The sequence below is a fragment of the Myotis daubentonii genome, chromosome 3 (assembly GCF_963259705.1).
Source record: "Myotis daubentonii chromosome 3, mMyoDau2.1, whole genome shotgun sequence".
NCBI classification, from domain to species: Eukaryota; Metazoa; Chordata; class Mammalia; order Chiroptera; family Vespertilionidae; genus Myotis; species Myotis daubentonii.
Window position 1 is genome coordinate 59,231,774 of NC_081842.1, and position 26,129 is coordinate 59,257,902.

The 26,129-nt window shown below is 37.6% G+C and overlaps 1 protein-coding gene across 2 annotated transcripts; it reads left to right on the forward strand.

The window, feature by feature from the left end:
• Positions 1 to 721: 721 nt before the first annotated feature.
• MIX23 (mitochondrial matrix import factor 23) lies at positions 722 to 25,892 on the forward strand. 2 transcript variants are annotated; one of them, XM_059687676.1, is made up of 6 exons: positions 763 to 853; positions 4,892 to 4,941; positions 14,174 to 14,299; positions 20,201 to 20,347; positions 24,790 to 24,849; positions 25,585 to 25,892. In XM_059687676.1, the coding sequence occupies exons 1-6, from the start codon at positions 778 to 780 to the stop codon at positions 25,633 to 25,635; spliced, it is 510 nt and encodes a 169-aa protein (XP_059543659.1). In that variant the 5' UTR covers positions 763 to 777; the 3' UTR covers positions 25,636 to 25,892. The 2 variants fall into 2 exon arrangements, with proteins under 2 accessions (XP_059543660.1, XP_059543659.1); XM_059687677.1 differs by lacking the exon at positions 4,892 to 4,941 and having other exon boundaries at positions 722 to 828.
• Positions 25,893 to 26,129: the final 237 nt, after the last annotated feature.

Genomic DNA, 26,129 nt, shown 5'->3' on the forward strand with positions numbered 1-26,129 from the left:
TTGCATCTTAAGAAACTTAAGAAATTACTCCTTTAAAATAGAGGGAAAGTACTGTGCTCATTCATTGCGGAACTTTTGCCAACTGTAGACTCCCGACATCACGCTGCCTAGGTAAATCAGCATTTCAGTACATTTGAGTCACGCCTTTATCAAAAACACGTAGCCGGGGCTCAGTGGCCCCCATACCCTGTTGGCTTTGGGAGTATCAGGCTAATTGAAAAATTAGCATGTTTATTTCCTACTTATTTACCTATTTTTATGAAATCAAACATTTGCACACCTGACACCTGTCCAACCCTTATGCATTGTCAGAAATGTCTTTTCTTGACATTTCTTAGTGATCCCAATTCTTAACAATCAAAGGCCCCTCATCTCTAGGGACGGGAGACAGATATTGGAGTGGGAGGGTTAAGAAAAACCACTTCTACCCCAGGTTTCTTCCTCGAAGGATCTGGTTGGTGAGACTAGGAAATCGTTTCCCTTTTTATAAGAAGATGGGGTTAGGGTAAAACAATCCCTTCAAGTTCTGACATTCTTCGGTCCATGCATAGGGGTCATTTCTAGGAGGACATGGCCAAGTTGCGATGAAAGTCAGCTGTCAAAGGGGCAGGAGTGAAAAGGACTGCAAAGTTCCAGGTTGCGAAGTGAATGAGGACCAGGGAAAAGACGAGAGCTATTTTATCGCCGATTTCCCTCGAAATATTTTGTCAGGCGCTGCCGCGGGCACCTTTGCTCCGCGGTGATTGGCTCCCGGCAGGGGCCTCGCGTTTGTCCAATATGGCGGCGCCCAGTGGCGGTGTGAACTGTGAAGAGTTCGCCGAGTTCCAGGTGATGGGGTTTTTCCCAGTGGCTGGTGTGTCCTTTCTTTTATCCCCGGGTCCTGTACCCGCCTCTGGCCTAGGAGGGAATGCGGACAAGTTATGGAAGAAGCGGGCAATTCGAGGCTCCTTTTCCGAGCCATTGGAGGTCATGGGGGCGCGGGGTTGGCCTTAGAGAGCCAGGCTACTCCTTGGGGGTCATGGTTCTCTCTGCGCCGCCCAGGCCCCGAGTAACCGCACGGGACACTCCGGGTGGCTGCGCGGTGGGAAAGCCGAGCCCGGGCCGGTGGGTAGCGATTGTAACAGTCTTTTAGCCATCCACCGAAATCTGTACCTAGCCTGTGCCATTCTCGTATTGTAAGTTGAGCGTTTGTAGGAGATTTAAAAAAAAAAAAAAAGTGAACGAGAGCTTACTCGTTTGATAAATCAACTTGGCGCAAGTTTTATTGTTTTGTTGGGGTATAACATTCGAAGTCTTAGAAGAGCGAGTAATTCCAGTACCTGCCCTGGCCTTTCTAAGCATTAGAGAGAATGTAACATTTAAGAAAAACGCTGTATCTTTTATACAAGCACCAGAGATCTAGGGTTAAATATTAACCCGTGAATTAACAGGGGTTTGGATTTTGACCAAGTTGCAATGAAAGTTATCTGTTCCATTGTAAGCACAAATGTGCTGCTGTCTAGATTACAAATGTATTTTTTTAAATATTTTTTATTGATTTCAGAGAGAGAGAGAGATGGAAATATCAATGATGTTAGTATCATTGATGGGCTGCCTCCTGCACGCCCCCCGCTGGGGATCAAGCCTGCCACCCAGGCATGTGCCCTTCCCAGAATGGAACCCAGGACCCCTCAGTCTGCAGGTCCACGCCCTATCCACTGAGCCAAACCAGCTAGAGCTACAAATGTATTTTTAACTAAATGTACTGAAAAATTATTTCACATGTCATTGACCTATCTGTAGTCAGCTTTGTGCTTTGAGCCATTTTGTAGGGAGTGGTATTCTTGAAAATAACCTCAACAGACCGAATTCTTTGACAAACCATTTGGTCAAAGGACTTATATGGGGTCTTTTTTATGTGAAGTCATTACTTGCATCCTCTTCACCACTTCAGCTGTTTTTTAGACTAGCTCAACACTGCAGTTGACTTCAAATATGATTCATGTGCCCAACAAATGCAAACATTTGTAAAAACCTTAAGTAGGAAAAAAACAAACTTGAATTCTAAAGTATATGGACCGTTTAACACGTTAAGCGCCAAGCCTATTTTGTCTTCCTTTCCGATTTCACCGATATGCTGGCGGCACCAGTGACTGTGCGGTCGGAAAGTATAGTATCAGTCACCGGTGACTGACGTGGCGCTTAACGTGTTAGGGTTTGCACCATTTGTCGCCTTGGTCTTGTCACATTAGCTCTGTGATTTAACTTGAATCAATACACTCAGATAATTGTGCAAGGATAGTTTTAAGGTTTATGAGAAAGAGTCTTGGTTAGTGAGTTAGATGTTCTGGGTTCTAGTACTGCTTCTGCCATTAGTTTTGGGACCTTGGGCTAATCACTTAACTCCTTTGGGAATTAACTTTTGAATCTGTAAAAAAAGATTATGTTAAGTAATATTTAAAACTTCTTTCCATCTCTGTAATGTTATTTGACTCTAAAACTAAATTTCAGACGATCTCTTGTTGCTGTTAAAACACTGATTTTCCTTTTGGGAGTTAAAATGTTGTAAGTGGGGCAAAAGCTAAACTGTCGTGCAAAGCCATTCCATTCACAGAGAAAAAAAAATCATAAAATAATTATGATTTTTAGATATCTAGGGGAAGTTTCTAGATACTTTCTCTAGGACTTTTCCAAGTGCATGGTTTATAATGGAGAATATCCTGGGCTAAAAGTCAGAAGAACTGCTTTCCCAGAGCTGGTCTTGACACATCATTTAACCTCATTGTAAATAAGAATAACATTTGTCTCTATTGCCTCAGCACACAATAACATAAGGGAAGGTGCTGTGAAATTATAAAGCTTTAGAATAGCATTGAGGTTTAGATGAATTTAACTGGCCTACTCACAAATTATTAAGCAGTTTAAATTTTTTAAAGCTATGGAACCATTACATTTTCTGTGTGAGTATCCTAAATGTGAAAAGCACTGCACTGAATACTTTCAAAGAGAAACAAGTCACGTATATTTTTTTGTGTGTGTTTCTTTTGATTTTTTTCTTTCTTATTTTCTTGTATGTATTTTTGTTGTTCTTGTTAATTGTAAATCATTTTTTTTTCATTGATTTTTTTAGAGAGAGTGGAAGGGAAGGAGGGGGAGAGAGATAGAAACATCCATGTGAGAGAGATACAGTGATTGGTTTGCCTCCCTCATAGCCCCAAATCAAACCCGAGACCCTTTTGGTTCTTGGGGGTAATGCTCTAACCACTATAAAGATTAGTTGTATTTTTTTCAGAATTTTATTATGAAAATATTCAGACACTACAAAAAGTTGAAAGAATTGTACAGTGAACACTGGTACCTACCATCTCGATTCTTTAACCAGTGATTGCTGTATTTATCAAATAGCAATCTCTACCCATCAATCCACCTTTTAAAAAAATTATATATTTTTATTGATTTCAGAGAGGGAGATAGAAACATCAACAAGAGAGAATCATTGATTGATCAGCTGCCTCCTGCACGCCCCCTACTGAAGATCAAGTCTGTAACCCGGGCATGTGTCCTTAACCGGAATTGAACCCAGGACCCTTCAATCTGCAGGCCGATGCTTTAGCCACTGAGCCAAACCAGCTAGGGCTATTAAATGAGTTTTGACAGAAAGTTTCTTCATGCCCCTTCCAGTCAATCCTTGCCCCATCCTTCTTTCCTCTGACAACTAGTGTTCTGATTTTTTTCTGTATAGGTGCATGCTTTATTTATATATATATATATATATATATATATATATATATATATATATACACACACACATATATATATATATATTTTTTAAAATTTTAATGAAGGATTTATTACTTGAACTCTACAAAACTACCATGAAATGTTAGCAAATAACTGGGCCTCAGGGAGCGAAAATTACTTTCATTCTACAATTGCAGATGATATAAAATAAAAGCAACAAAAAATTGAAGTTTTAGATGCTAATATAACATAAATAAGAAGCAGGGCTAGATAAAATCAGACACACAATTTTCTGTCGAGAGAGAGAGAGAAACACTGATTTTGTTGTTCTACTTATTCATGCATTCATTGGTTGATTCTTATATGTGCCCTGACCAGGGATTGAACCCAAAATCTTGGCTCATTGGGCTGACACTCTAACCAGCTAAGCTACCTGGCCAGGATATAGGTGTAAAGTTTAAGAGTTTTTAAAGTGTTTTAAATTTTTACAATTCTTATTTTTCTTATAAAAGTTGGACTTGCCGAAACCGGTTTGGCTCAGTGGATAGAGCGTTGGCCTGTGGACTGATTCCGGTCAAGGGCATGTACCTGGGTTGCGGACACATCCCCAGTGGGGGGTGTGCAGGAGGCGGCTGATCGATGTTTCTCTCTCATCGATGTTTCTAATTCTCTATCTCTCTCCCTTCCTCTCTGTAAAAAAAATCAATAAAATATATTAAAAAAACAAAAACAAAAACAAAAAAAAAGTTGGACTTTGCACTCCTGGAAAATATCCTATTTGCAAAATGAAATAAAATCCAGAAAAGAGTCCGACCGGCATAGCTCACTGGTTGAGCATCAATCTATGAACCAGGAGGTCACAGTTCCATTCCCAGTCAGGACATATGCCTGCGTTTCGGGATTGATCCCCAGTGTGGGGCATGCAGGAGGCAGCCAATCAATGATTCATCATTGATGTTTCTATCTCTTTCTCCCTCTCCCTTCCTCTCTGAAATAATTAAAAAATACAATATTTTTAAAAATCCAGAAAAGAATGTTGAAAATTGAATGTCTGGAATCCCATTTTAACATTCAGCAACAATTTATTGAATATTGTATTAGTCTGCTAGGGCTGCCATGATAGATACCACAAATGGTGGCTTAAATACAACAGAAATGTATTTTTTCACAGTTGTGGAAGCCAGAAGTCCAAGATCAAAGTCCTGTCGAGATTGGTTTCTGGTGAGCCTCTCTTCCTGACTTGCCGGTTGCTGCCTTCTCACTGCATTCTCTCATGGCCTCTTTGGGCTTGTAGAGGGAGAAAAATCTTTGGTTTCTCTCTCTCACAAGGACACCAGTTCTATGGGATTAGGACCCTATCTTACTTTCCTAAAGGCCTTATCTCCAGATATAGTCACATAGAAATTTTGGGAAGGCACAATGCAATTCAAAACAGTTACGGCTAGCTATCAGGCACTTGGGAAGACCCAGTGGACTGGATATAAAATGTAGAAAATATTGAGAATATGAATAAAATGCTTTAACAGTTCAGAGAGAAATAACTCAAGAGGTGATAATTTAGTTGTGCCTTGCCCAGCTGTGTGTCTCAGTGGTTGAGCATTGACCCATGAGCCAGGATGTCATAGTTCTATATCCAGTCAGGTTGCTGACTCAATCCTCAGTAGAGGGTGTGCAGGAGGCAGCCGGTCAATGATTCTCATCATTGATGTTCTTATCCCTCCCTTCCTCTCTCTGCAATCAGTTAAAAATAAATAAATGAACTGGGCCTTAAGTGAATAGGATCAGGGCTATTTTCGGTAGAAAAAACAGTATATAAGGCAATTTTATGTATTTGGAGAAATAGCCAATCAGTATTGCTAGAATTCAGGAGGCACATTGAGATTACACAAAAGATTAGAACCAGGTTGTAGAAGGCCTTGGATGCCAAGGGTGAGATTAAGGAGCCAATTTTGAGCAGAGGGTGTGAGATGATCAAGCAAGTGTTTTAGGAAAATTCATCACTTGTGCCATGGTCTTTGTTCAGGCTCTGTTATTTTTGCAACTAGCTTTGTGGTAGGTCTCCTTATTTTCAGTCATTCCTTTCTCTAATATATCCCTCCTTCAATCTAATCTCCATAATATTGTGGCTTTATACTGCTATCTTCGAAATTTTAGAATCTGAACCATGCATCTAAGTTTAGGCTTATATTACTAGGTCTAAAATACTTAACATGGCATTCAGTCCCAAAGTGCCTCTCTCTAGTTATATCCCTTACCACTGTCCTTATTCATGCATGTTTCTTCTCCCCCAAACCCTTACCTCTTCCAATGTATATTTGATCTCAGTTGTCCAACCACATAGGCCTACTTTTCTCTGAACACATTATGCTCTTTGTTATTTCCATGCTTTTTTTTCAATTGTGGCTACCTTGAAATCCTTTTTTCCTGACCGTCTGAGATCTAGTTCATATATCACCTGAACAAAACCAACTCAGTATTCCTTACCAGAATGTTTAAGTATTAGTATTTCTGTTAGGAATACTTATTCGTTTATACACAGTTGATTTTGAGTTATATAATAATAAGGTACAAACTAAATAGACTATTGTCTAGCATTAGTTATGGTTCCTCTTGCGACATGCCCAGCTGCTCTCTGTCCCTGTGCCTGGGGGTGCTGGTTGTCAGAGGACTCTTGACAGTTGGAGGCAAGTCTTTGTTTCTGGCTTAGGAGGAACAGTATGAGTACTGCTGTAAAAATGGGGTTTGAGGAACTAGGTCTGTCTAAAAAGAGCACATGGGATCTACTGGGTGCCTACAGGCAGAGGGTGTGGAAAGGAAACGTTAAGTCTGAGATTATTTTTTTGGAGTACATTTGTATTTTATTGACTTGTAATAGACCTTTTCCCACCCCCACTGCCCATAAAACCTAAAAGCTGCCCAAAATAATAAAAGGAATTTACCAGAGGGTTAACCTTAGAAATATAGTATAATTATAGAGAGACAATACACATTTACTCTTCCCTACTACTAAATATGATTACTCTTTCAGTACTGAAATTGAGATTTTACCCCACAATTATAGGTAAGACAGAAAATGAAATTCCAAGATAAAGTACATAAATAATTTTAAAGAGTCAGTCTAAAATTAGAGATTCATGATATACTAGAATCTCTTCTTGTTTTGAGGAAGGTGAAAGATAGGAGAAGGTAGAGGCACTATAAAATTTGAAGAGTTCTCTTTGTTATGCTTTGACATTTTGAAGCTGATTAGGGTTCCAGGTTCTACACAAAGATGTAGCCTATGGAGAACCACTGAAGTGTGTGTATTTCTGTGAACTTCAGTTGCAGTTTATTGTATACTAGAGGCCTGGTGCATGAAATTTGTGCATGGGGTGGGGGATCCCTCAGCCCAGCCTGCACCCTCTTCAATCTGGAATCCATCTCGCAATCTGGAACCCCAGGCTCCTAACCACTCACTTGCCTGCCTGCCTGATCCCCCTAACTGCCTAACTGCTCCTCCCTGCTGGCCTGATCCCCCTAACTGCTCTCCCCTCCTGGCCTGATCCCCCTAACTGCCTAACTGCTCTCCCTTTCTCTCTGTGCCCTTCAGACCCGGTGCAGGCGTGCTGAGAGCTCTCCGCCTTGGCCCCACCCCCATCCTGATTAGTTGTTATGTGCCAGCATCCCGGCCAATTTGCATATTCCTCTATTAGTATAGATAAGCTACCAAGGACATTTTCTTGGTTGAATTTGTGAGATAGGGTATGTGATTAGGGCTAGGCATCAGGTAGGTAGTAATTCTTTATGAATGAGACACATTTAATGGCAGTACTTTTGTACCTACATTAATCTTCCATTGCCGTTAGTCTGTGAGGGCCGCCCAGGCTTTCTTCTAGAGTCCAACAGTTTACAACCGGTATGCTGCAAGAATTTTTAAGACATGCAATACCTGACTAGTCAGGGGCACTGACCTCTTTTCCCTTAGGTTGCCAAATAAAAAAATGACAACAGCTAACACAATAATAGTTGTTTGGTGTGAATGAATCAAAATTATACCTGTTTGTGCATTTTTTTTTTGTTTTTTTTGCTTTTTGTCACATAGGCATATCTATTTTTTGGTGTGCCTCAGAATTAGTTTATTTGTACCATGAGATGGAAAGAGTTGAAAATCACTGCTCTAGACCTCTAGTTGCCTTGAGAGCTCTAGCATTTTTTCCACTATAACGAAATGTGTGCCTAGTGGGTTTATAGGTCTTTTCCTTCTCCCTTTAGAATTTTGGGGAAAATTTCCCTTATCTTTTAGCTTTTCTAGTATCTTTTCTGTGACATCTAAGAATAGCTTATAGTACTCAGCAATCCCTGAACAAGTACAGTATTAGTTTATAGCAGTGATGGCGAACCTATGACACGCGTGTCAGAGGTGACACACGAACTCATTTTTTTGTTGATTTTAAGTTAGGGTTTTTCAAAATGCTGACACGCCGAGCTCAAAAGGTTCGCCATCACTGTGCTAGTGGCTACTTATATTGGACAGCACAAATTCCACCATCACAGAAAGATCTAATGGATAGTGCTGAATTTAAGAAAATATGACAGTCTCTAAACCAGTGATGGAGAACCTTTTGAGCTTGGTGTGTCAGCATTTTGAAAAACCCTAACTAACTCTAGTGCCGTGTCACATATAGAAATTTTTTGATATTTGCAACCATAGTAAAACAAAGACTTATATTTTTGATATTTATTTTATATATTTAAATGCCATGTAACAAAGAAAAATCAACCAAAAAAATGAGTACACGTGTCATAGGTTCGCCATCACTGCACTAGCATTTCATTTATGGCCAGTGCAACTGAGGAACTAAATTTTAAATTTTATTTAATTTTAATTAAAGGAACCTCATGTGGCTAGGCTGTACCATATGAAAACCAAGCTCTAGGTCAAATATTTTTTTTTGTCTTTTTTAAAAATCTTTTATTTCTTCTAGGTCAAATATTGATAATTTTCTAGCACACATAGAAGAATTGTTATAGTTGATAATCCACATTTGTAGGTTCTATTGATTGATTCATTCATCACCTAGTAATGCAGATGAATTCCCACTGCTGTATAAGTAATTTAACAGTCTGTCCAAATAGTTTTATTGGAGGAAATTTGACTGTATAGCTACCATCAAATTCAAAATTGGTTAAAGTTCCAGGTAAATCAAAACCCTAGGCAGTATCAAGTTAGGTAATCTTCCACCCTGATTGCTGTGTCAGTCTCCTAACTAGTATCTCTACATCTACTCTTATTCTTCTGCATTCCATTTTCTACACTTTTTTGTGTGTGTTAATCCTCACCTGAGAATATTTTTTCCATTATTTTTAGAGAGAGTGGAAGGAGGGGGAGAGAAACATTGATGTGAGAGGCATCAATTAGTTGCCTCCTGTACACGCCCTGACTGAGGCTGGGGATTGAGCCTGCAACCTAGGTACATGCCTTTGACCAGAATAGAACCCGTGACCCTTTGGTCTGCAGGCTGATGCTCTATCCACTGATCCAAACACTTTAATGTGGAGCCCTAGCTACACACAATGAATTATCCCTGTGCCATCTGCCCATTAGTCATTTAATACTTTAAACAATCATTGCAGAACATAAGTCTGATCATGTAGTCCCACTGTACCTAAATACTTCATTGGTTCTCCATTGTTCCCAGGAAAAAGACTAAGATCCTATCATATGACCTATAATGGTTTGTCCTCATTTACACCATGTTTTCTCTTACTATCTGTACTTAAGCCGTATTAACTTTTGAGTCCATTAAATACTTTATTTAAATGACTGCCCGGGTTACCCATGATTTCCACCCTGCTGAATCTAAAAGTTAATTTCTGTTCATATCTTTCTTAGTAAAGTTCAACTCAGCTGACCATTCTTGGAGCCTCTCTTCATCTGACTTCTGTGACATAATAGTCTTCCTTGTGTAGTTTTAGATGCTGGAGTTCCTTCTTGTCCATTGGTCCCCTTCACTGCTATGGTCTCTCAGTGATCTCTTTTGATCCCACAGCTTTAAATACATCAATTTGTTACTATAACTCTAGTCCTACTCAGTGTCAGAATGGTATATTCAACTTTCTACTCAGATATCAAAAAGGCATCCAAAACAGAACTTAAAAACTTTTTATTCTAAAAAATTTCAACATACACAACAGGAGAAAGAGTATCATAAAGTTCCATGTACCCATTCCTTAGCTCCAACAATGAATTCATGGTCACTCTTGTTTCATCTGTACTCCTACCACTCCCCCATCCTAACCAGATTATTTTAAAACAAATCCCAAATAGATATTTTTCTATAAATATTTCAGTCTGTAGCTCTAAAAGGTTACAAGTTTTATTACTAGAGGCCTGGTACACGAAATTTGTGCATGGGTAGGGTCCCTAGGCCTGGCCAGTGATCAGGGCCTTCCAGCTGCCGGCTGGGACCTTCCTTCATTCCACACTGCCCCCTGGTGGTCAGCACACGTCATAGTGAGCGATCGAACTCCTGGTTGAACTCCCAAGGGGACATTTGCATATTAGCCTTTTATATATATAGTTTATTTTTCTAAATATATTTTTATTAATTTCAGAGAGGGAGAGAGAAACCAATGATGAGAGAGAATCACTGATTGGCTGCCTCCTGCATGTCCCACACTGGCAATCAAGCCCACAACCCAGGCATGTGCCCTGACCGGGAATCGAACCATGACCTCCTGGTTCAAAGATCACTGCTCAACTACTGGGCCACACTGGCCAGGCTAAAAGGTTACAGTTTTAAACATAATACAAGTATAACATAATACAAGTAATACAATTAATAATAATCCTAAATATCATCAAATACCCTGTGAGTCACAATAGAACTATTGATCTGCCCACTCCTAAATCTTTTCTTCCCCTCAGCCTCTTCCTCATCGTCAATTAATGTTACAACATCCATTCAGTTGCTCAGGCCTCAAACTTAAAAGTTATCCCATTTTTTTTCTCACCCACTACCCCTACCAATTCAGCAAGTTCTATCAGCTTTATTATCAAAATAAACCCTGAATCCAGCTTCCTCTTCCTAAGTCTACTGCTACCACTTTATCAAACTACCTTTATCTTGCCTAGACTACCATAGTATGCTAAATGGTCACCTTGTTTCCATTCCTCTCTCTAGTGCATTCTCTACATAGCAGCCAAAGTTATCTTTTTTTTTTTAAATATATTTTATTGATTTTTTACAGAGAGGAAGGGAGAGAGATAGAGAGTTAGAAACATCGATGAGAGAGAAACATCGATCAGCTGCCTCCTGCACACCTCCCACTGGGGATGTGCCCGCAACCCAGGTACATGCCCTTGACCGGAACCGAACCCGGGACCCCTCAGTCCGCAGGCCGACTCTCTATCCACTGAGCCAAACCGGTTTCGGCCAAAGTTATCTTTTAAAAAATTAGTTGTTTATATCATCCCCTTGCCTAAAATTTTGTTACCTTTAGAACAGAATCCTTTATTGTTTCCATGGTCTCTTGTCCTTCATTTTATTCTGCTCTGACCTTACCTTATATGACTTTCTCCCTTACTCACTCCTAGCTCACTTAACGTTCTTTTAGTTCTTCAAACACCCCAGAGTTTGTTCTTGTCTCATTATTTTTATTATTCCCCCAGATGCTCTTATAGTTGGCTCATTCATATTTAGGTCTCAGCTCAAATGCTTCATCCTCACAGTGGCCTTGATCTCCCTATCTAAGGTAGACCCTTCCATCCCACCCAGTCACTCTTCATCCCTGTTACCTTAGTTTGTTTTCTGAAACCTCTTATCTGTGATTTCATCCTGTGGTCAACCACAGTCTGAAAATATTACATGGAAAATTCCAAAAAGAAACAATTCATAAGTTTTAAATTACACAACTTTCTGAGTAGCGTGCTGTCCTGCTCCATTCCACCCAGGACATGAATCAGTGAATCATCTCTTTGGTCCCTGTTCATTAGTCATTTAGTAGTTGTCTTAGTTATCAGATCTACTATCTTGATATTGCAGTGCTTGTATTCATTAATAATGGTCCAGAGCATAAGAGTAGTGATGCTGGCAATTCAGATGTGTCAAGAAGAAGCCATAAATGGCTTTCTTTAAGTGAAAAGGTATGCATGTATAAGGGAAAACACAGTATATATAGGGTTTAGTACTGTTCGTGATTTCAGGCATCCACTGGGGGTCTTGGAATATATCTCCAGTGAATAATGGGGGACTACTTTATTGAAATTATTTTGCCTATCTCCGAGAATTTTTCTCCATAAACACAAGGAGTTTTTCTGTTTCATTTACCACAATAGTCCTGGTGTTTAGAATGATGTCTGACATAAATTAGACATTAGTGAATATTTTTTAATGAACAGTGAGTTAATAAATGAGTGAACTGTGTGGTACTGTCTCTAATTACATATGTTTTTAGAAGATTATTGAGGCCTCTCAGTCAAGGAAAGCTTTATCTAAAGGGTATACCTTAAATGTTGGCTCAGAAGATCGGTTTGATTTTAAAAGAGGCTCTTTTTTTTAATAGTCAAGTTATAGGAGATCAAGTTAACAAGGTAGGTCCCTCTCTGCTACTTACTTACTTTTTGACTCTAAATAGTGCTAACCATCATTTGTTTGGAATTTGCCATTTACTGACATGATACATCCTGTACTGTACATAACACATTATTTAAAGTTGCTTAGTGAATATGTTGAGATTAACCCCTAAGAATTCCAGTGTACAGAGAATGATGATGCTGTTGACAAAAATAGAAACATGCAAGAAGCGGAGATAAGATAGTGAAGTTGTTTTTAGACCTGGTGTTGGCCTGTGTTTTATTAGTCGAAATTATGAGCCTTCTAAAAGCAGTTTTATTTCTAGATTGAAACTAGAAAAGATCATTAAATTACTAATGAAAGATTAGTGGTCTAAGTGGTTATTATAATTGGGAACAACCTAAATGTTCACTAATGGGGAAGTGGTCAGAAAAGTTGTGCTACCTGCACAGGATAAAATAATTATTAATAACAAGGGCAAAATGCTCATGGTATAATGTCATGAAGTTGGACTTTAAACTGTTACATAGTATCTCAGTTTTATAAAAATATTCATAGATATTTATAGGAAAAAACTGAAGGGACATGTTAAAATACTGATAATGGTTAACTGAGTGATTTTAACTTTAAAATTTTTTTCTAATTTGAATTTGTAATGCTTTAATGCTAGTAAAAATATTTAACAAGTGGTTAAAGAAAGAAATAAAGGAGTTGGTTTCTGTCTAGATTAAAGTTTGGCAAAGGAAAGAAATAGAATGTTATGCTGAGGGAAATAGAAGATCTAATTGGCTTTATTGAATGATTAATGAATCAGGCAGCATCCCATCTAGCAAATAGAAGAGACTTCCCTGATTTTCATACACATTAATATAGAATGTGAACTTGGATGTTGTCAGTAATAAATCTCTTCCTAGAATTGTATGCTCCTGTTTTCTTGATGATTTTGCAGAGATCATGTTTGTTTATGGGTGGGGGGGAGGGGGCAGGTTTAAGAAATAATTTAAAGAGAAAGGTATACTACACCTTTTCTAGTGTTTATATTATTTGGAGACAGGATGTAGCTAACTCCCAATTTCTCTGACAAATGTATGCTAGTCAAAATGTTGGGAGAAGGGACTATGCTACGAAGGCTTACTCACCAAAATCCAAGTCCTCTTGCCTGTTATCATTTTTCTTTTGGTTGGTTTGAGAGTTGGAGCCTTTCTCGGGGAGGAGGTCTTTGGGAAGTGTGAGGCTAGAGATCCTAAGAAAGGTAAAATTGATTCTTGCTTGTTCTATAAACAAGAGAGCCATGAAGAGATGTGATTCCTTCTCTAGCAGCATATTTTGTTTTACTTATTTTTGTCACAAAAATTATACCACATGGTAAAAAAACAACAAAAACTTAACAACAAAAAGCCTAAATGGGAATAGATTAATTTCAGCAAGTTAACCACTACCAATAGTTTCTTGTGTTATCTTTCCAAAAGTTTTCTACCTAGCATCACATTTTAGAGTGATAGAGAGGGAATGGAATAAGCAGTTATGCTGGATTGATTTGGAGACTGTGAGAATCCAGCTCAGTAGAACACTTTATTGTCTGTACCCTGGAGATGCAAAGAGCACACACTATTTGTTAAGTACTGTGGGCTTACAAATGAATTAAACAATCTTTACCCTTAAGATGATCACATTGGAGCCAAGGAAACAGAGCTGGCACCCATTATTAGAATTACTATTATATAATTCTTGTAACGAAAGTTTTCCTGTATTTGCACTATATTTGGCGTGGTTTCCCCACTCCTAACATACAGGGTTGTAAAATCAAGAGCTTTATGTTTTAGTTTAAATGCTTCTTTTTTAAAAAATCACTTAACTTTCCATTCAGGTTATTCTTCTTTTATTTTAAAAATATATAGGAATTACTCAAGGTGATGAGGACGATTGATGACAGAATAGTACATGAATTAAACACTACGGTTCCAACAGCTTCCTTTGCAGGGAAAATTGATGCCAGCCAAACCTGTAAACAACTTTATGAGTCTGTAAGTGTATCTTTTGAGTTTTTCTTTTGTGCTTCTATGCGTTTCTTTGCAGGCAAAATAAGAACTCATTTGATAAATGTTATAATTAAACTGTGGATAAAATAATGACATTATGTTTTCTTCTTGCTCATACCTGAAGGTGTGTATAAGTTTTGTCCTAGTTTCTATCAACTGAAGAAATGTGTGATTGTAAGCACAGTCTGTGAAGAGACTGTGAAGAGATGGTTCTAAGGAATGGGAGTGGTTGTTTTTGGCTCCTTCTTGGGAAGCCTTTAACTTAAGAAAATCTTATATACAAAGGAATGAAGGAGAGAGTGAAAACTGTCAAGTAAAATAGTGAAACAAGAGAAGGGCTCAGTCCTGAGAAGCCAGACAGCTGGTAAAACCCGTCACACCTTCTGTGTCTCCTTTCTTCCCTTACTCATTAGGAAGGGGAGAGAAGCATTTGGTGGTTGAGAGAGAAGGAAAGTCACAGATAAATGTCTTTTCCTGAGACTTTGGTTTCTCAAGTATGTATTTTCATTGACTCTTTAAGATGCCCTTTATTTTTCTCTTTACTTTCTAAAAGCGGAAGGAAATAATGATGTAGCTAAGTATTTTTTATAGTTTACTTATATCTTTTCTTTAACATAGAAGCTAAAGTTCAAATGGCATTTGCTTTTTTAGGCTCTACTGCAAGATTATTATTTGGATTCATTGTCTCATAAAGAAGGTATTTCTTAAAACCTAAAGTCCGTTTCTCAGTTATGAAAAAAAATCAGTTTGGATGAGCTTATTCATATCAGTTAAATTTAAGCGGTTAACTGCTGCTATTTTTGTTCTGCTTTTATATGAAAGTACATTATAGTGGTTTGAGAAAATCACAGGGCTGTGGGCATTGATGAGTAGAACCCAGTTTTGGAGGTAGGGAGCATCGTCCTAGTCCTAATTTATTGTGAGGTTGTTTGACTGTTCACTTCGCTTCTTTGGGTAGCTGTCTAAAGAACTAAAAATTATGATCACTTTAGTGACCCCGCCCCACTACCCATATAATCTTTGTAACCTATTTAATTGTTTCCAGTGTTTTTATTAATTTAGAGCAGTGATGGCGAACCTATAACTCACGTGTCAGAGGTGACATGCGAACTCATTTTTTTGGTTGATTTTTCTTTGTTAAATGGCATTTAAATATATAAAATAAATATAAAAAAATATAAATCTTTGTTTTACTATGGTTGCAAATATCAAAAAATTTCTATATGTGACACGGCACCAGAGTTAAGTTAGGGTTTTTCAAAATGCTGACACGCCGAACACAAAAGGTTCGTCGTCATCACTGATTTAGAGGTTTATATTGTAGTGATTAACAAAATGGATTCCTGATCTAGATTAAATCCCACCTCTGCTACTTCCTAGGAAGATGACCTGGAACATGTTACATAACCTCTGCCTTAGCTTCCTTATTTGTAAAATAGTATCATAAGAATATCTCATTCATAGAGTTGTTACCAGGATTAAATGAGCTAATATAAAGTGCTTACTGTACTAAATGTTTTACATATGAATGCTTGATGCTTCTATTATTAGTTATTGCTATTATTACTTGTTATCCTTTTGCTGAGCCAAGATAACCTTGCATACTAAATTTGGAACCTTTCTGTTTTGTATATTCTTAGGTATGTGTTTGGATATTTTTCTGTCATTATCCTACAGCAGCAATTTTCAACCTTTTTTTTAATCTCCATGACACACATAAACTACTTACTAAAATTTTGCAGCATATCAAAAAATATATTTTTTGCTGATCTGACAAAAAAAATAGGTATAATTTTGATTCACACCAAACAGCTGTTGTTGTGTTAGCTGCTGTCAGTTTTTCATTTGATAAGCTAAGGGAAAAGAGGTCAGTGCCCCTGACTAAGTAGTCAGGTGTTGCATGTTTTAAAATTTTTTGTGGCATACCAATGTACCACAGCACTCTGGTTGAAAATCGCTGTCCTAGAGGGATTCAGCAACATGAACATCATGCAAAAGATTGTTTACCAAGTAGTTTTGTGCCAGGGATCCCATCTGCAGCACAGTGTTACCACTGAGTGCCTTCAGATATTGTCTCAGCTAAGAAATGGAATTCCATGAAATGTCTAAGCTGCCTGTAGTTACCCTGACTTACTTTAGTCCCTGACCCTTCCTTTGTAGCTGCTGAACAAGTATTTGCACTCTAATGATAATGCTTCTTCATAGGAGATGATCAGCAAAGTTATTATGAAGCACTTGTTTTAGAAATTCCAAATCTTAAAAATTACTTGTAGTAAAAATAAAATAATTTTATGAGATCCCCTTATTAGAGCGTATTCCCTTCAGTCTCTGAAATTTTTCTAGCTATATTTATTGTCCTCAAGGTAAACATAAAAATCAGTCCTGAGCAATATAGCGTCTATGAACTTGGAACAGTGCTCCAAACTATTATTGGTGTTATAGTGATTGATTTAGGGTGATTCATATATACTTAAATGGTATGCTTCCCCCTTACATCATTTTGTCAGAAGTTCTGGAAGAAGATTTAAAACACACAAAAAATGCTATGACAAAAACTTTGTAATTTTTGTTTGATTTATTTTTTTAAATTGATTTATAGAGAGAGGAAGGGAGAGAGAGGGAGAAACATCAATATGAGTGAAACATTGGTCGGCTGCCTCCTGCACACCCCCAACAGGGGATCAGGGATCCAGCCGCTACACGGGAATGTGCCCTGACTGGGAATCTAAATAGCAGCCTTTCCTTTGTGCACGGGATGATGCCCAACCAACTGAGCCATACTGGCCAGGGCTTTTTTTTTATTTGAATGATACTTAACCAAGGGTCATTCTCAAGGTACTAAAACAAACCAAATTATGTTGAGGAAATTAGAATTTAATTTGAAGTATACTTAGAATCAACTTTTGCTCTAGAAAGAAAAACACCCCCCAAAAAACCCCATACTATAATTAGGACAACTGTTGGCATCATATTTCCTTTAAAGACAGAAAACATTGTTTTAAAATAATGATTAAAAGACATGAAAATTTTAGATTAAACGAAGTTTTTAAAGTTTTGATAAAATAAAACCGAAAGTCCTAGATATAACCCCCTTAAGACTAGTTTTGAATCATTCTCCTGTCTCACTCCAATGTCTTCGTTTCAAAATTGCTTACCCCAACTCAAAGGAAATATGGTTATAATATACTTACTGTTCAGGATTTTTTTTCCCGTTATTCAAAGGCCTTCCTTGCATTTTACCAAGTTTCTTAATAAATTTACTTCAGTTCCTTTGATAAGCACTTCATATAGATCAGAAACAGTTCTCCTTTGACCAAATCCTAAGTATCTGAATTGCTAATGAGCCAAGCCTGGGTTAGTGCGATATTTTCCTCTGCTAGGCTCATGTCACGTAATCTATTACTAATTATCAAGTGTCCTCATTTCTTTGACATAGGTGCATAGAAAAGTCCAGGCATATTCCTCTTGCACGGGCTCTGAATTCTGAATTTTATTGAAGGATGGTCATGGAAACCAGATTAAAGCAATTGATTATACAGAATAAAAGAAAATTTACCCAGTAATTTCTCTTTACATCAAGTGGGTTCCCAGGAGGCTAATATGAAGGAGAAGTAAGCAGGTGAGGGTAGGAGGGTGATCTGCAGCTAGATGTCTATCCACAGGAAAGGGGCAAGTTAAAGAGGAGAATAGTAAAGGAAAGTCCAACCAAAGAAGGAAACTTAGTGGTGAGAGAGACTGAAAGGAAATTTGACAAAATTTGAATTTAATTTTTAAATGCAGATAGAAAAATGTCAACTGTAATTGAAAACTTAAAATTAAAATTAAAAATATTACAATAACCCTAACCGGTTTGGCTCAGTGGATAGCTCATTGGCATGCAGACTGAAAAATATTAAAATAAGCCCAGCCGGCCCGTCTCAGTGGTTGAGCGTTGACTTATGAACCAGGAGGTCATGGTTCGATTCTTGGTCAGGGCACATGTCTTGGTTGCAGGCTTTGTCCCCAGTAAGGGGCAGGTAGGAGGCAGCCGATCAGCGGTTCTCTCTCATCATTGATGTTTCTCTCTCTACCTCTCCCTTCCTCTCTGAAATAAAAAAAAAATATATAAATATATTTTTTAAAGAGAGAGATTTCTGACCATCATATCAGAAACCAAAGGGATTTAAAGAAAAACTGAGTTGAAAAAATATTAAAATTCTAAAAACTAAAATGCAGATAGAAAAGTGAGACTATTTTGTTATACTTCTATTTGGTGTGAGTGTTATTTCACCAGTTGCTGGGGAGTTAGACACAATATCAATGTGATTAAATAACATCTGGTATCTGAGCAGTGTATTGAGTCATGTTGCCCCTAAATATTAGAAGTAGAAAGGATATCAGTGATTATTTTCTCATAATTTTACAAAAGGGGAAACTGAAGCCTGGAAATGCTAATTATTTAGTCAGTCTTACGCAGCAAAAGAACTTCTTACCTCTCAGGATGGTTCTTTTCTTTTTTATTCTCTTTTAGGAAGAGTAGTTCCCTGCCCTCAGTGGCTCCTTTAATTTCCTGTAATTATACCTGAAGGAGTAAACAAGTAAAGAAGCAGCATATTGGAATATGGAATATGAGCCTTGAGGCTGTCTTTGTGAATCAAATGTTACAATGAAAAAAAAAATAGCATATTAGAGAAATTTACTATAGGTGAGGTTAATGTCTATCAGGCAGTTTACTTGTACTTTCCTTCTCTTTCCATTGGTATGGTTTATAATTACTAGTAATGCACTTTTAGTACTGCACTCTAGAACTGCAAAGTTTTATTCTTTCCAGGTGAAAGATACACTAGTCATTCTCAACCATAGGGTCCCAATATGATCATCTGGGAGATGTATTTCAAATAACTTATGAAGAATGCTTATAGAATGGTTAAGTTAGTGCTGTATTTTGTATATATAATGGTTGGGTTATCCCTGTTATAATTATCACAGGTTATTCTCTCTTCAGAAAGAAGAAGAAATAATTACACGGAGCAAGTTAAAACCCAAATTTTAGTTGTAGGTAAACCACTGTTATTTATGTACCTTTATAATGGTGATAATATAGTATTTTAGTGTTTTTGCTCTTTCTGTGCCCCAAATTTTGAGGATGTCATAAAAATTTGGCTATGATCATAGGAAGGTGTTTGAAATTAATCAAGGCAGAAAATAGATGTGAATTGTTATGTTGGATTTGCTACATCAGCATGAAGGTTAGTAAAAAGTTGCTCTATCAGTTGTCCTTTCAATCAACACACACAATTGATGGAATCAATAATCTGTACTTTATACATAATTTTTCCTTATTAATACTTAAACTTTAAAATCTTGAAAAGGGCTCTGTCTTACATAGGTAAGGTAACTTCCTTTGTTTTTCTTTATTGTAACTAAGAGCTGCTCTACATCACTTACTTTATAATTCCTTGTATTTGGTGACAACATGAGGCTGAAGGAAGCATGAAAGGACAAAAAAAGAGAGGAAGAATAATACCAATAGAAAGTGGCCCAGAAGATGTGTGAGAGTGGGTGCGGGGTAGAGGAACATATGGATGGAAGAGGAGAGAAGGGCGTGGTAGGGAAAAGGAGACTAAGGCGAAGAGTCCAGTGTGGGGGTGCAGGAAGAGGGGTTCAGGAAGAGAGCAGGAGGCCCTGGGAGCTTATTGAGGAAGAGCACGACCCGAGCACGGCAGAGGTGCTTCCTTTGATCTGTTTTTAGGGGATTTAGCTGATTAGCACAATCTTCTCTTCCATAGACGTAATTTTTAAACACTGTTTTAGAAAGTATTACATTTTTGTAGTCTAAAAATAAGGACTTAAAAAACAACACTAAAATGTGATTTTTTTTCTTTTTTCATTCCTTTGTTCTTTTAGTTGATGGAGGCTCATACCAGTAGGGACAGATTTATAAAAAATTGTATAGCTCAGACTTCATCAGTAGTAAAACACCTCCGAGAAGAGAGAGAAAAGAATTTGGACGATTTAACGTTATTAAAGCAACTTAGAAAAGAACAGACAAAGGTAAGTTGAATAAGGTTTACATTTCTGAGGCAAAGTTTTTCCAAACTTAGCCTTCAAAATAAAACAGTTTTTAACATGAAAAATTTAGAGTAAGATATGATTATTACTTTAAAAAAATTACCAAGAGATTAAAACTTCATTTTCAGTGGAAATATCCAGTGGTAAATTGGTAAATTAATGTGCATTTCATGAATGTATGCAGTGTAGCAGGTTTAGCTAAAAGAAACATGTAATCATATTTTATTTCAATTCCTGCTATTAAAAGTAAAAGGATTAATTCAGACCAATACCGCACCAGAAAATCTAGGGAAATCACATCTGTATCTGTGTCCTGAGGCTTGACTTGAGAAGAAACATTTCTTAAATGTATTTACACTTTGAAAACATTCACCTCTGGTGTTATTTGTAGAAATTTGCTTCAGTATAAAAACTGCTTCAGTAATTAAATACAGATTATTAATTTCAGGACATTAACCTCTTCATCCGTTAAAATATAGTATAATTTAATATAACCAGATATACTAGAACCTCATTATAATTTTTATTTCCTTACTATGGAGAAGTTGCTATGGGTCTTTGGCTCTTTTTTTGGACATTCCATTTAATCTCCCATTCCTGTAGCTTTTGCAGTTAAGAAAATAGCAAGTGCCCTCTGAATGCTATGTCAGAGGAAGCCTTATTTTCCAAACTCAGCTATAATGTAGATAAGGTGTGGACGTCAGAGTGTAGTTAATGAAACAACAGTTCTTATAGCCCTTAAATGTGACATGTCAGGAAAACAGGTGAAATGTACCATATTTTTCTACGTGGAATGTGTGGCGGTCTCTTAATGGGTAGTTTTCTATTGATATAATTTCGAACTTACAGAAAAGTTGCTAGAATAGTACAAGGAACTCCCATGTACTCTTTACCTATATTGACCTATTTGTTTACATTTTGTTCCATCTGCTTCACAATCCATTGTCTCCATGCTCCCTTCTCCCTCTATCCTTCCCTCCCTCTTTCCCAGTCTTCCTTTACCTCCCACCTATACATACATACACATTTTTTTCCTGAGCCTTTTTGAGATTATGTCTGGCATGGTGTACCCCTTTAGCCTTACATATGTTGGTTATTTCCTAAGGACGGGCATTTCTTACATGACCACTGTACAATTATCAAAATAATGTCTATATTTGAAGATGCCATGACAGGTGACTTACTGAGCCTTGCATGTCAGGTGAGTGAAAATCCATTGTGGGATCGAATCATGTTTTTCATACTGAACAGTTGTGAAGTTTGCCCTTTGTTAGTAGATGTAGCCAAACTTTGAAAAGGAGGCCTTGTCATCTCTTTCAAGCCTTTGTTCTTGGAGCTGCACATGATGAGTGCACTTTCTCATCATCCCCCTGATGCTGTATGTCTCGCTGGATACAGGATTCACCCACTGTCTCCACTGCTCTCTTTGGTCATGAGGCTGCTTCAGCCCTGTGTTCCATACCTGCTTACTCATCAGTGGTGGGTTTCTCAATAGGGGACTTCTTCTCTAATGGTCATCTTGCTATAGTATTAGTGTTTAGGAAGGCCTAGAGATAATTTATATAATGCCCGTTAAAATATAGTTGTTTTGGGGTTTGTATTTTAACAGGCTCTTAAAGGTATTAAACAAAACTGCAGGGCAAGACTGGTACATCAGAAACTGAAAAATCACTATTTGCAAATTAAGTCAAACAAAGAATAAAGTGACTGTTAGTGGAGAGCAAAGTTCAGAAACCAGTGAGTGTTTAGACATGTCACACAGTTTACCCCGCCCTCAGTTCTGCCCTCTGCCTCTAGGACCCAAAGAGAATCACCAGGGTGACCTCTGTAAAGGGGGAGCTTTAGAAACCACTCAGTGAGTCAGGAAAGGTAGCTTTCTACCTGATATCATATAGGACGATAGGGTAACCATGAGTAATACTTAAGCAAATAAGGAAACCTGAATTTTTTATTTGCTATTGAATCAGAAACAGCTCTTTTTTAAAAAAAAAATTTTTTTTGGAGAGAGAGAGGAACCATCAATTTGTTGCTCTACTTATTTATACATTCATTGGCTGATTCTCGTATGTGCCCTAATGGAACAAGGCTCTAACCAACTGAGCTACCTGGTCAGGCAGAAAGAGACAGCTGTACAGAGCTGTTCCAGCTCTACGTCTTCATTTTCTGTATTGGAAACTGAGACTCAGAGATACTAACTCACACCCTCAACTCACAAGCTAGTAAGTGCTAGAACCAGGACTTGAACCCATCTCTTCTGACTCTGGATTCAGTGTTTTTACATTTAGTTGTGGCTGATAGTCAAATTCTGATTACTGTAGTGGACATACTTAATTTATATACAGAGATGCTAGTCTTAAAAGTCCCACTTCTTTACCTAAATCCTTAACTCAGAAAAAGAACATCCCTTGCTGGGACTATATAACTGCTGTCCCTGTTAGTGACCTTTGAGAAGAAATTTACCTCTTTTAAGACCCAGAGCATTTTCAGAAACAACCATCTCAAAGGTAGCCTTATGATGGTGGCATTGAAATTGTATTAGTAGTTGGCTGTAATATGTGCAGTGTTCAAGAATAGAAAAAACATGGATTACCAAGGCAGACAGACAGCTCTAAGGAAGTAAATCCCATCTACCACTTGGCTTTGTAACCTTGTAAATAACTGCTCTGAAACTTCTGATTTTCAGTTTGTAAAATGGAGTTAATACTCTAACTTTATGCTTTCCTTTTTTTTTTTTTTTTTGGTGGGAGTTAAATGAAATAAAGTATGTAAGAACTAGCATGTTGACTGATACAAACTAGCAGCTCCTTTCCTTTCCTTTTGGGATCTCTGGGACTCCATATTTGTTACATTAATCATCTTCACAATATCTCCCAACCAGTGGTTTCCACATATTGTTTAACCACTACTTAAGGGGGTAGGAATTCGCTGTCTTCTGTGGCAGTGCATTCTCTCTTTGTAATTGTTCAAAGGTTTTCTTATGTATTGTGAAAACCCGCCTCCCTGTAATGGGTAAAATCACTGCACCTTACCTTTCCCTTGGAGCTATATAGGATAGGTCTAAAGCCATTGCTACATGGTATCCCTTTAAATATTTGAGAGCAATTATGAAGATTGTCTTAGTGGCATGTTTGAAGCTTTTACTTCTCTGGTGGATAGTCCAGGCTTTGAGAGAGCAGTGACGCTTTAATGATTTCTGGTCCGTATAGCTGATTGAAATCCAAAACTGAGGTGGCTTTGGTATGTGCAGGTAGCTTCTTCAGGCTTGTTGCTCCTTGATAGCAGAGCACCAGTCGTGGAAATGCAGCCCTTCCCCGTGTTCCCCAGTGTCAGTCCTGTGTACTGGCCTACACTCTGACACCAGCTCTGAGCCAAGGAAGGGCATTTACAAGGAGCCATTGTGTCAGTACAAAGTTCCAGTCTTATTTGTATTATGTGCACGTTCTCAAACCTCCTGCCTGAGCTTCAATCTTGTTGGTCAGGTTCTTTGGCCTGGGGCTCCGACTCATGGTTGCCCAGATGGCCTGGGTCTTGACTTTGGCCTGAGGAAATCATCCTGGTTTTGACCTCTTGGCTGTTTCAACCTGTAGTTCTTGCTTTTTTCTCCTAATTTTTCTGAATGTTTTCAAGCCCTTTTCCTGGAATTGTTAGGTTCTTTCCTTTCAGGTTTCTCTTACCAGAGGTGACTGGGAATATGATGGGCCCTGACACCTGGACCTAGCAATGGAATCGGCTACTTTTATGATTAGGTTTGGCAGTTATAAAGAAAATTAGGAAGACTTCAGAATTTTTTGCCTTAGACCTCTGGAGCTGTATGGTCAAGGTGTAGAAAACTCATGCCTTTCAAGATCACTTGGGCCTTATATAGTCCCCCTCCTCTCTTTGGTTCTGTCCCGTCGCCACCCCTCCCCTGCCCGCCCCCCCCCCCCAGTCCTTTTTCTTAATCTAAATCAGATTGCCACCTCTTTACCATCCTTTTTATTCCTCTGTGCTGTCTGCAAATCTGTATTGTAGAATCAGTAACTAGAACTGGGATTTTTTAGTTTAAGGACATGTGAATTTATAGATTTTTGATAAATCTTTCCAAATTGTCATTTATAGAGGTTGCATCCATTTATCTTTATAGGTTATTTTTATTTCTTCTGTGAACTACTTGGGAATTTGAGATTTTTTTTTAAAAAGCTTTCAAGGTGATTATAATATACAGAAAAGCTTGAGATCCATGGGTTTTATAAGATTTAACAATTGATTAGTTATAGAAAGAATGTGTGTCAAAGGAGGTTTCAAAACCTAGCCCAGGTAATACAGCTAACAAAGAAAGCAAGAGCGGTGGCTGGTTTTGTTGGGAAAACATTATAGAGTTTGGTTTTAGATTTTAATTTAAATTTTCATAACTTATTAGTAAGTTTGTTTTTCCTTTCTTGCAGTTGAAATGGATGCAGTCAGAACTGAATGTTGAAGAAGTGGTAAATGACAGAAGCTGGAAGGTATGAAATAATCTTAACTCTGAGAGAACTGGGAGGACGAGTGAGGAGAGCCCTAGGGCTCCTGAGAAGAATAGAGATCATTTATAAGCATCTGAGGGTTTTCACTTGGGAGGGGCGTTGGGGGTGCAGAGGATATGGTTAGCATCCAAATAGAATCGTCTTATAAAAACTAATTTTAGCCCTAACACAATCTTATATTGACGGACAGTCACAGAATGTTCTTTTAACATTTATGATATGTAATTTGTTTAGATTTTTAGGAAGCAGAGTAAATAGAACAACACATTATATAAATTTACACAGTTTAACAAAAGACTTTCCCTTCAAGCATACCTACTTGTAAGAAGGATCTGGCACTCATTTAGAAAAGCACAACCGATGTTTAAATACATTTTATGTTATTTTAAAAAAAGGATGAAACCTTAAACTTATTTTAGGTATTTTTGTCTAAGTGTCCAGAATATGGAACTGAAATGTTTGTTAGTTACTAAGTAAGCTAGTTTGTGACTTTTTTTCTTGAATAATTTAAATTTTATTAAAATACTAAAATTGCCTTATAAATGCATATCAAAGCACTTGGTCGGTCAGTTTGAACTGGTGAGAAAACTCTGCTTCTTAAAACTGCTGGCCTGGGACAAACGATTATGTCCTCGTGAACCATGAAAAATTTAATTTAGCCCCAGGCCTGATTTACACATGATAACTCGATGACTTGTTTCTCTTTAAATATCTTAGGTGTTTAATGAACGCTGCCGAATTCACTTCAAGCCTCCAAAGAATGAATAAAAGGATACTTTTTTTTTAAAAGGACCGTGTCATCTCATAAGAGCTAAGCATGACAGATATCAGCCAGGCGGGCTTTCCAGGACGATCTCTGAGCCAACAGTCCAAGACCTTTTGTTGATTTCAGCCCCACTTAGCCAAGACCTCAAGTATAAATCATTCTGATAATTATGGAGAAATCAACTGCTATTTTATACTGATTCTGTTAAAAAAAAAAAAGATGTTTTATAACTATTAAAATAATTTTCTGACTCAGTGTATATATTTATTTGATGGTTTTCCAAGTTGAGGCAGTAAGTTCATATAAGAGAATATGAACAGAATTTTAGTATCTGATTTTATTTGTATTATACCTTTTTGATTTTTATGAATTTATTGGGATGAACATGGACCTTTTTGGTTGCTGATGATTTTATCCCTTTATGTTTATAGGCTTACTGCTCTTAAGTAAAAGCGCAGTGTTATAGGCTGGATCCTGTCCAAAGAAACTTTCTCTT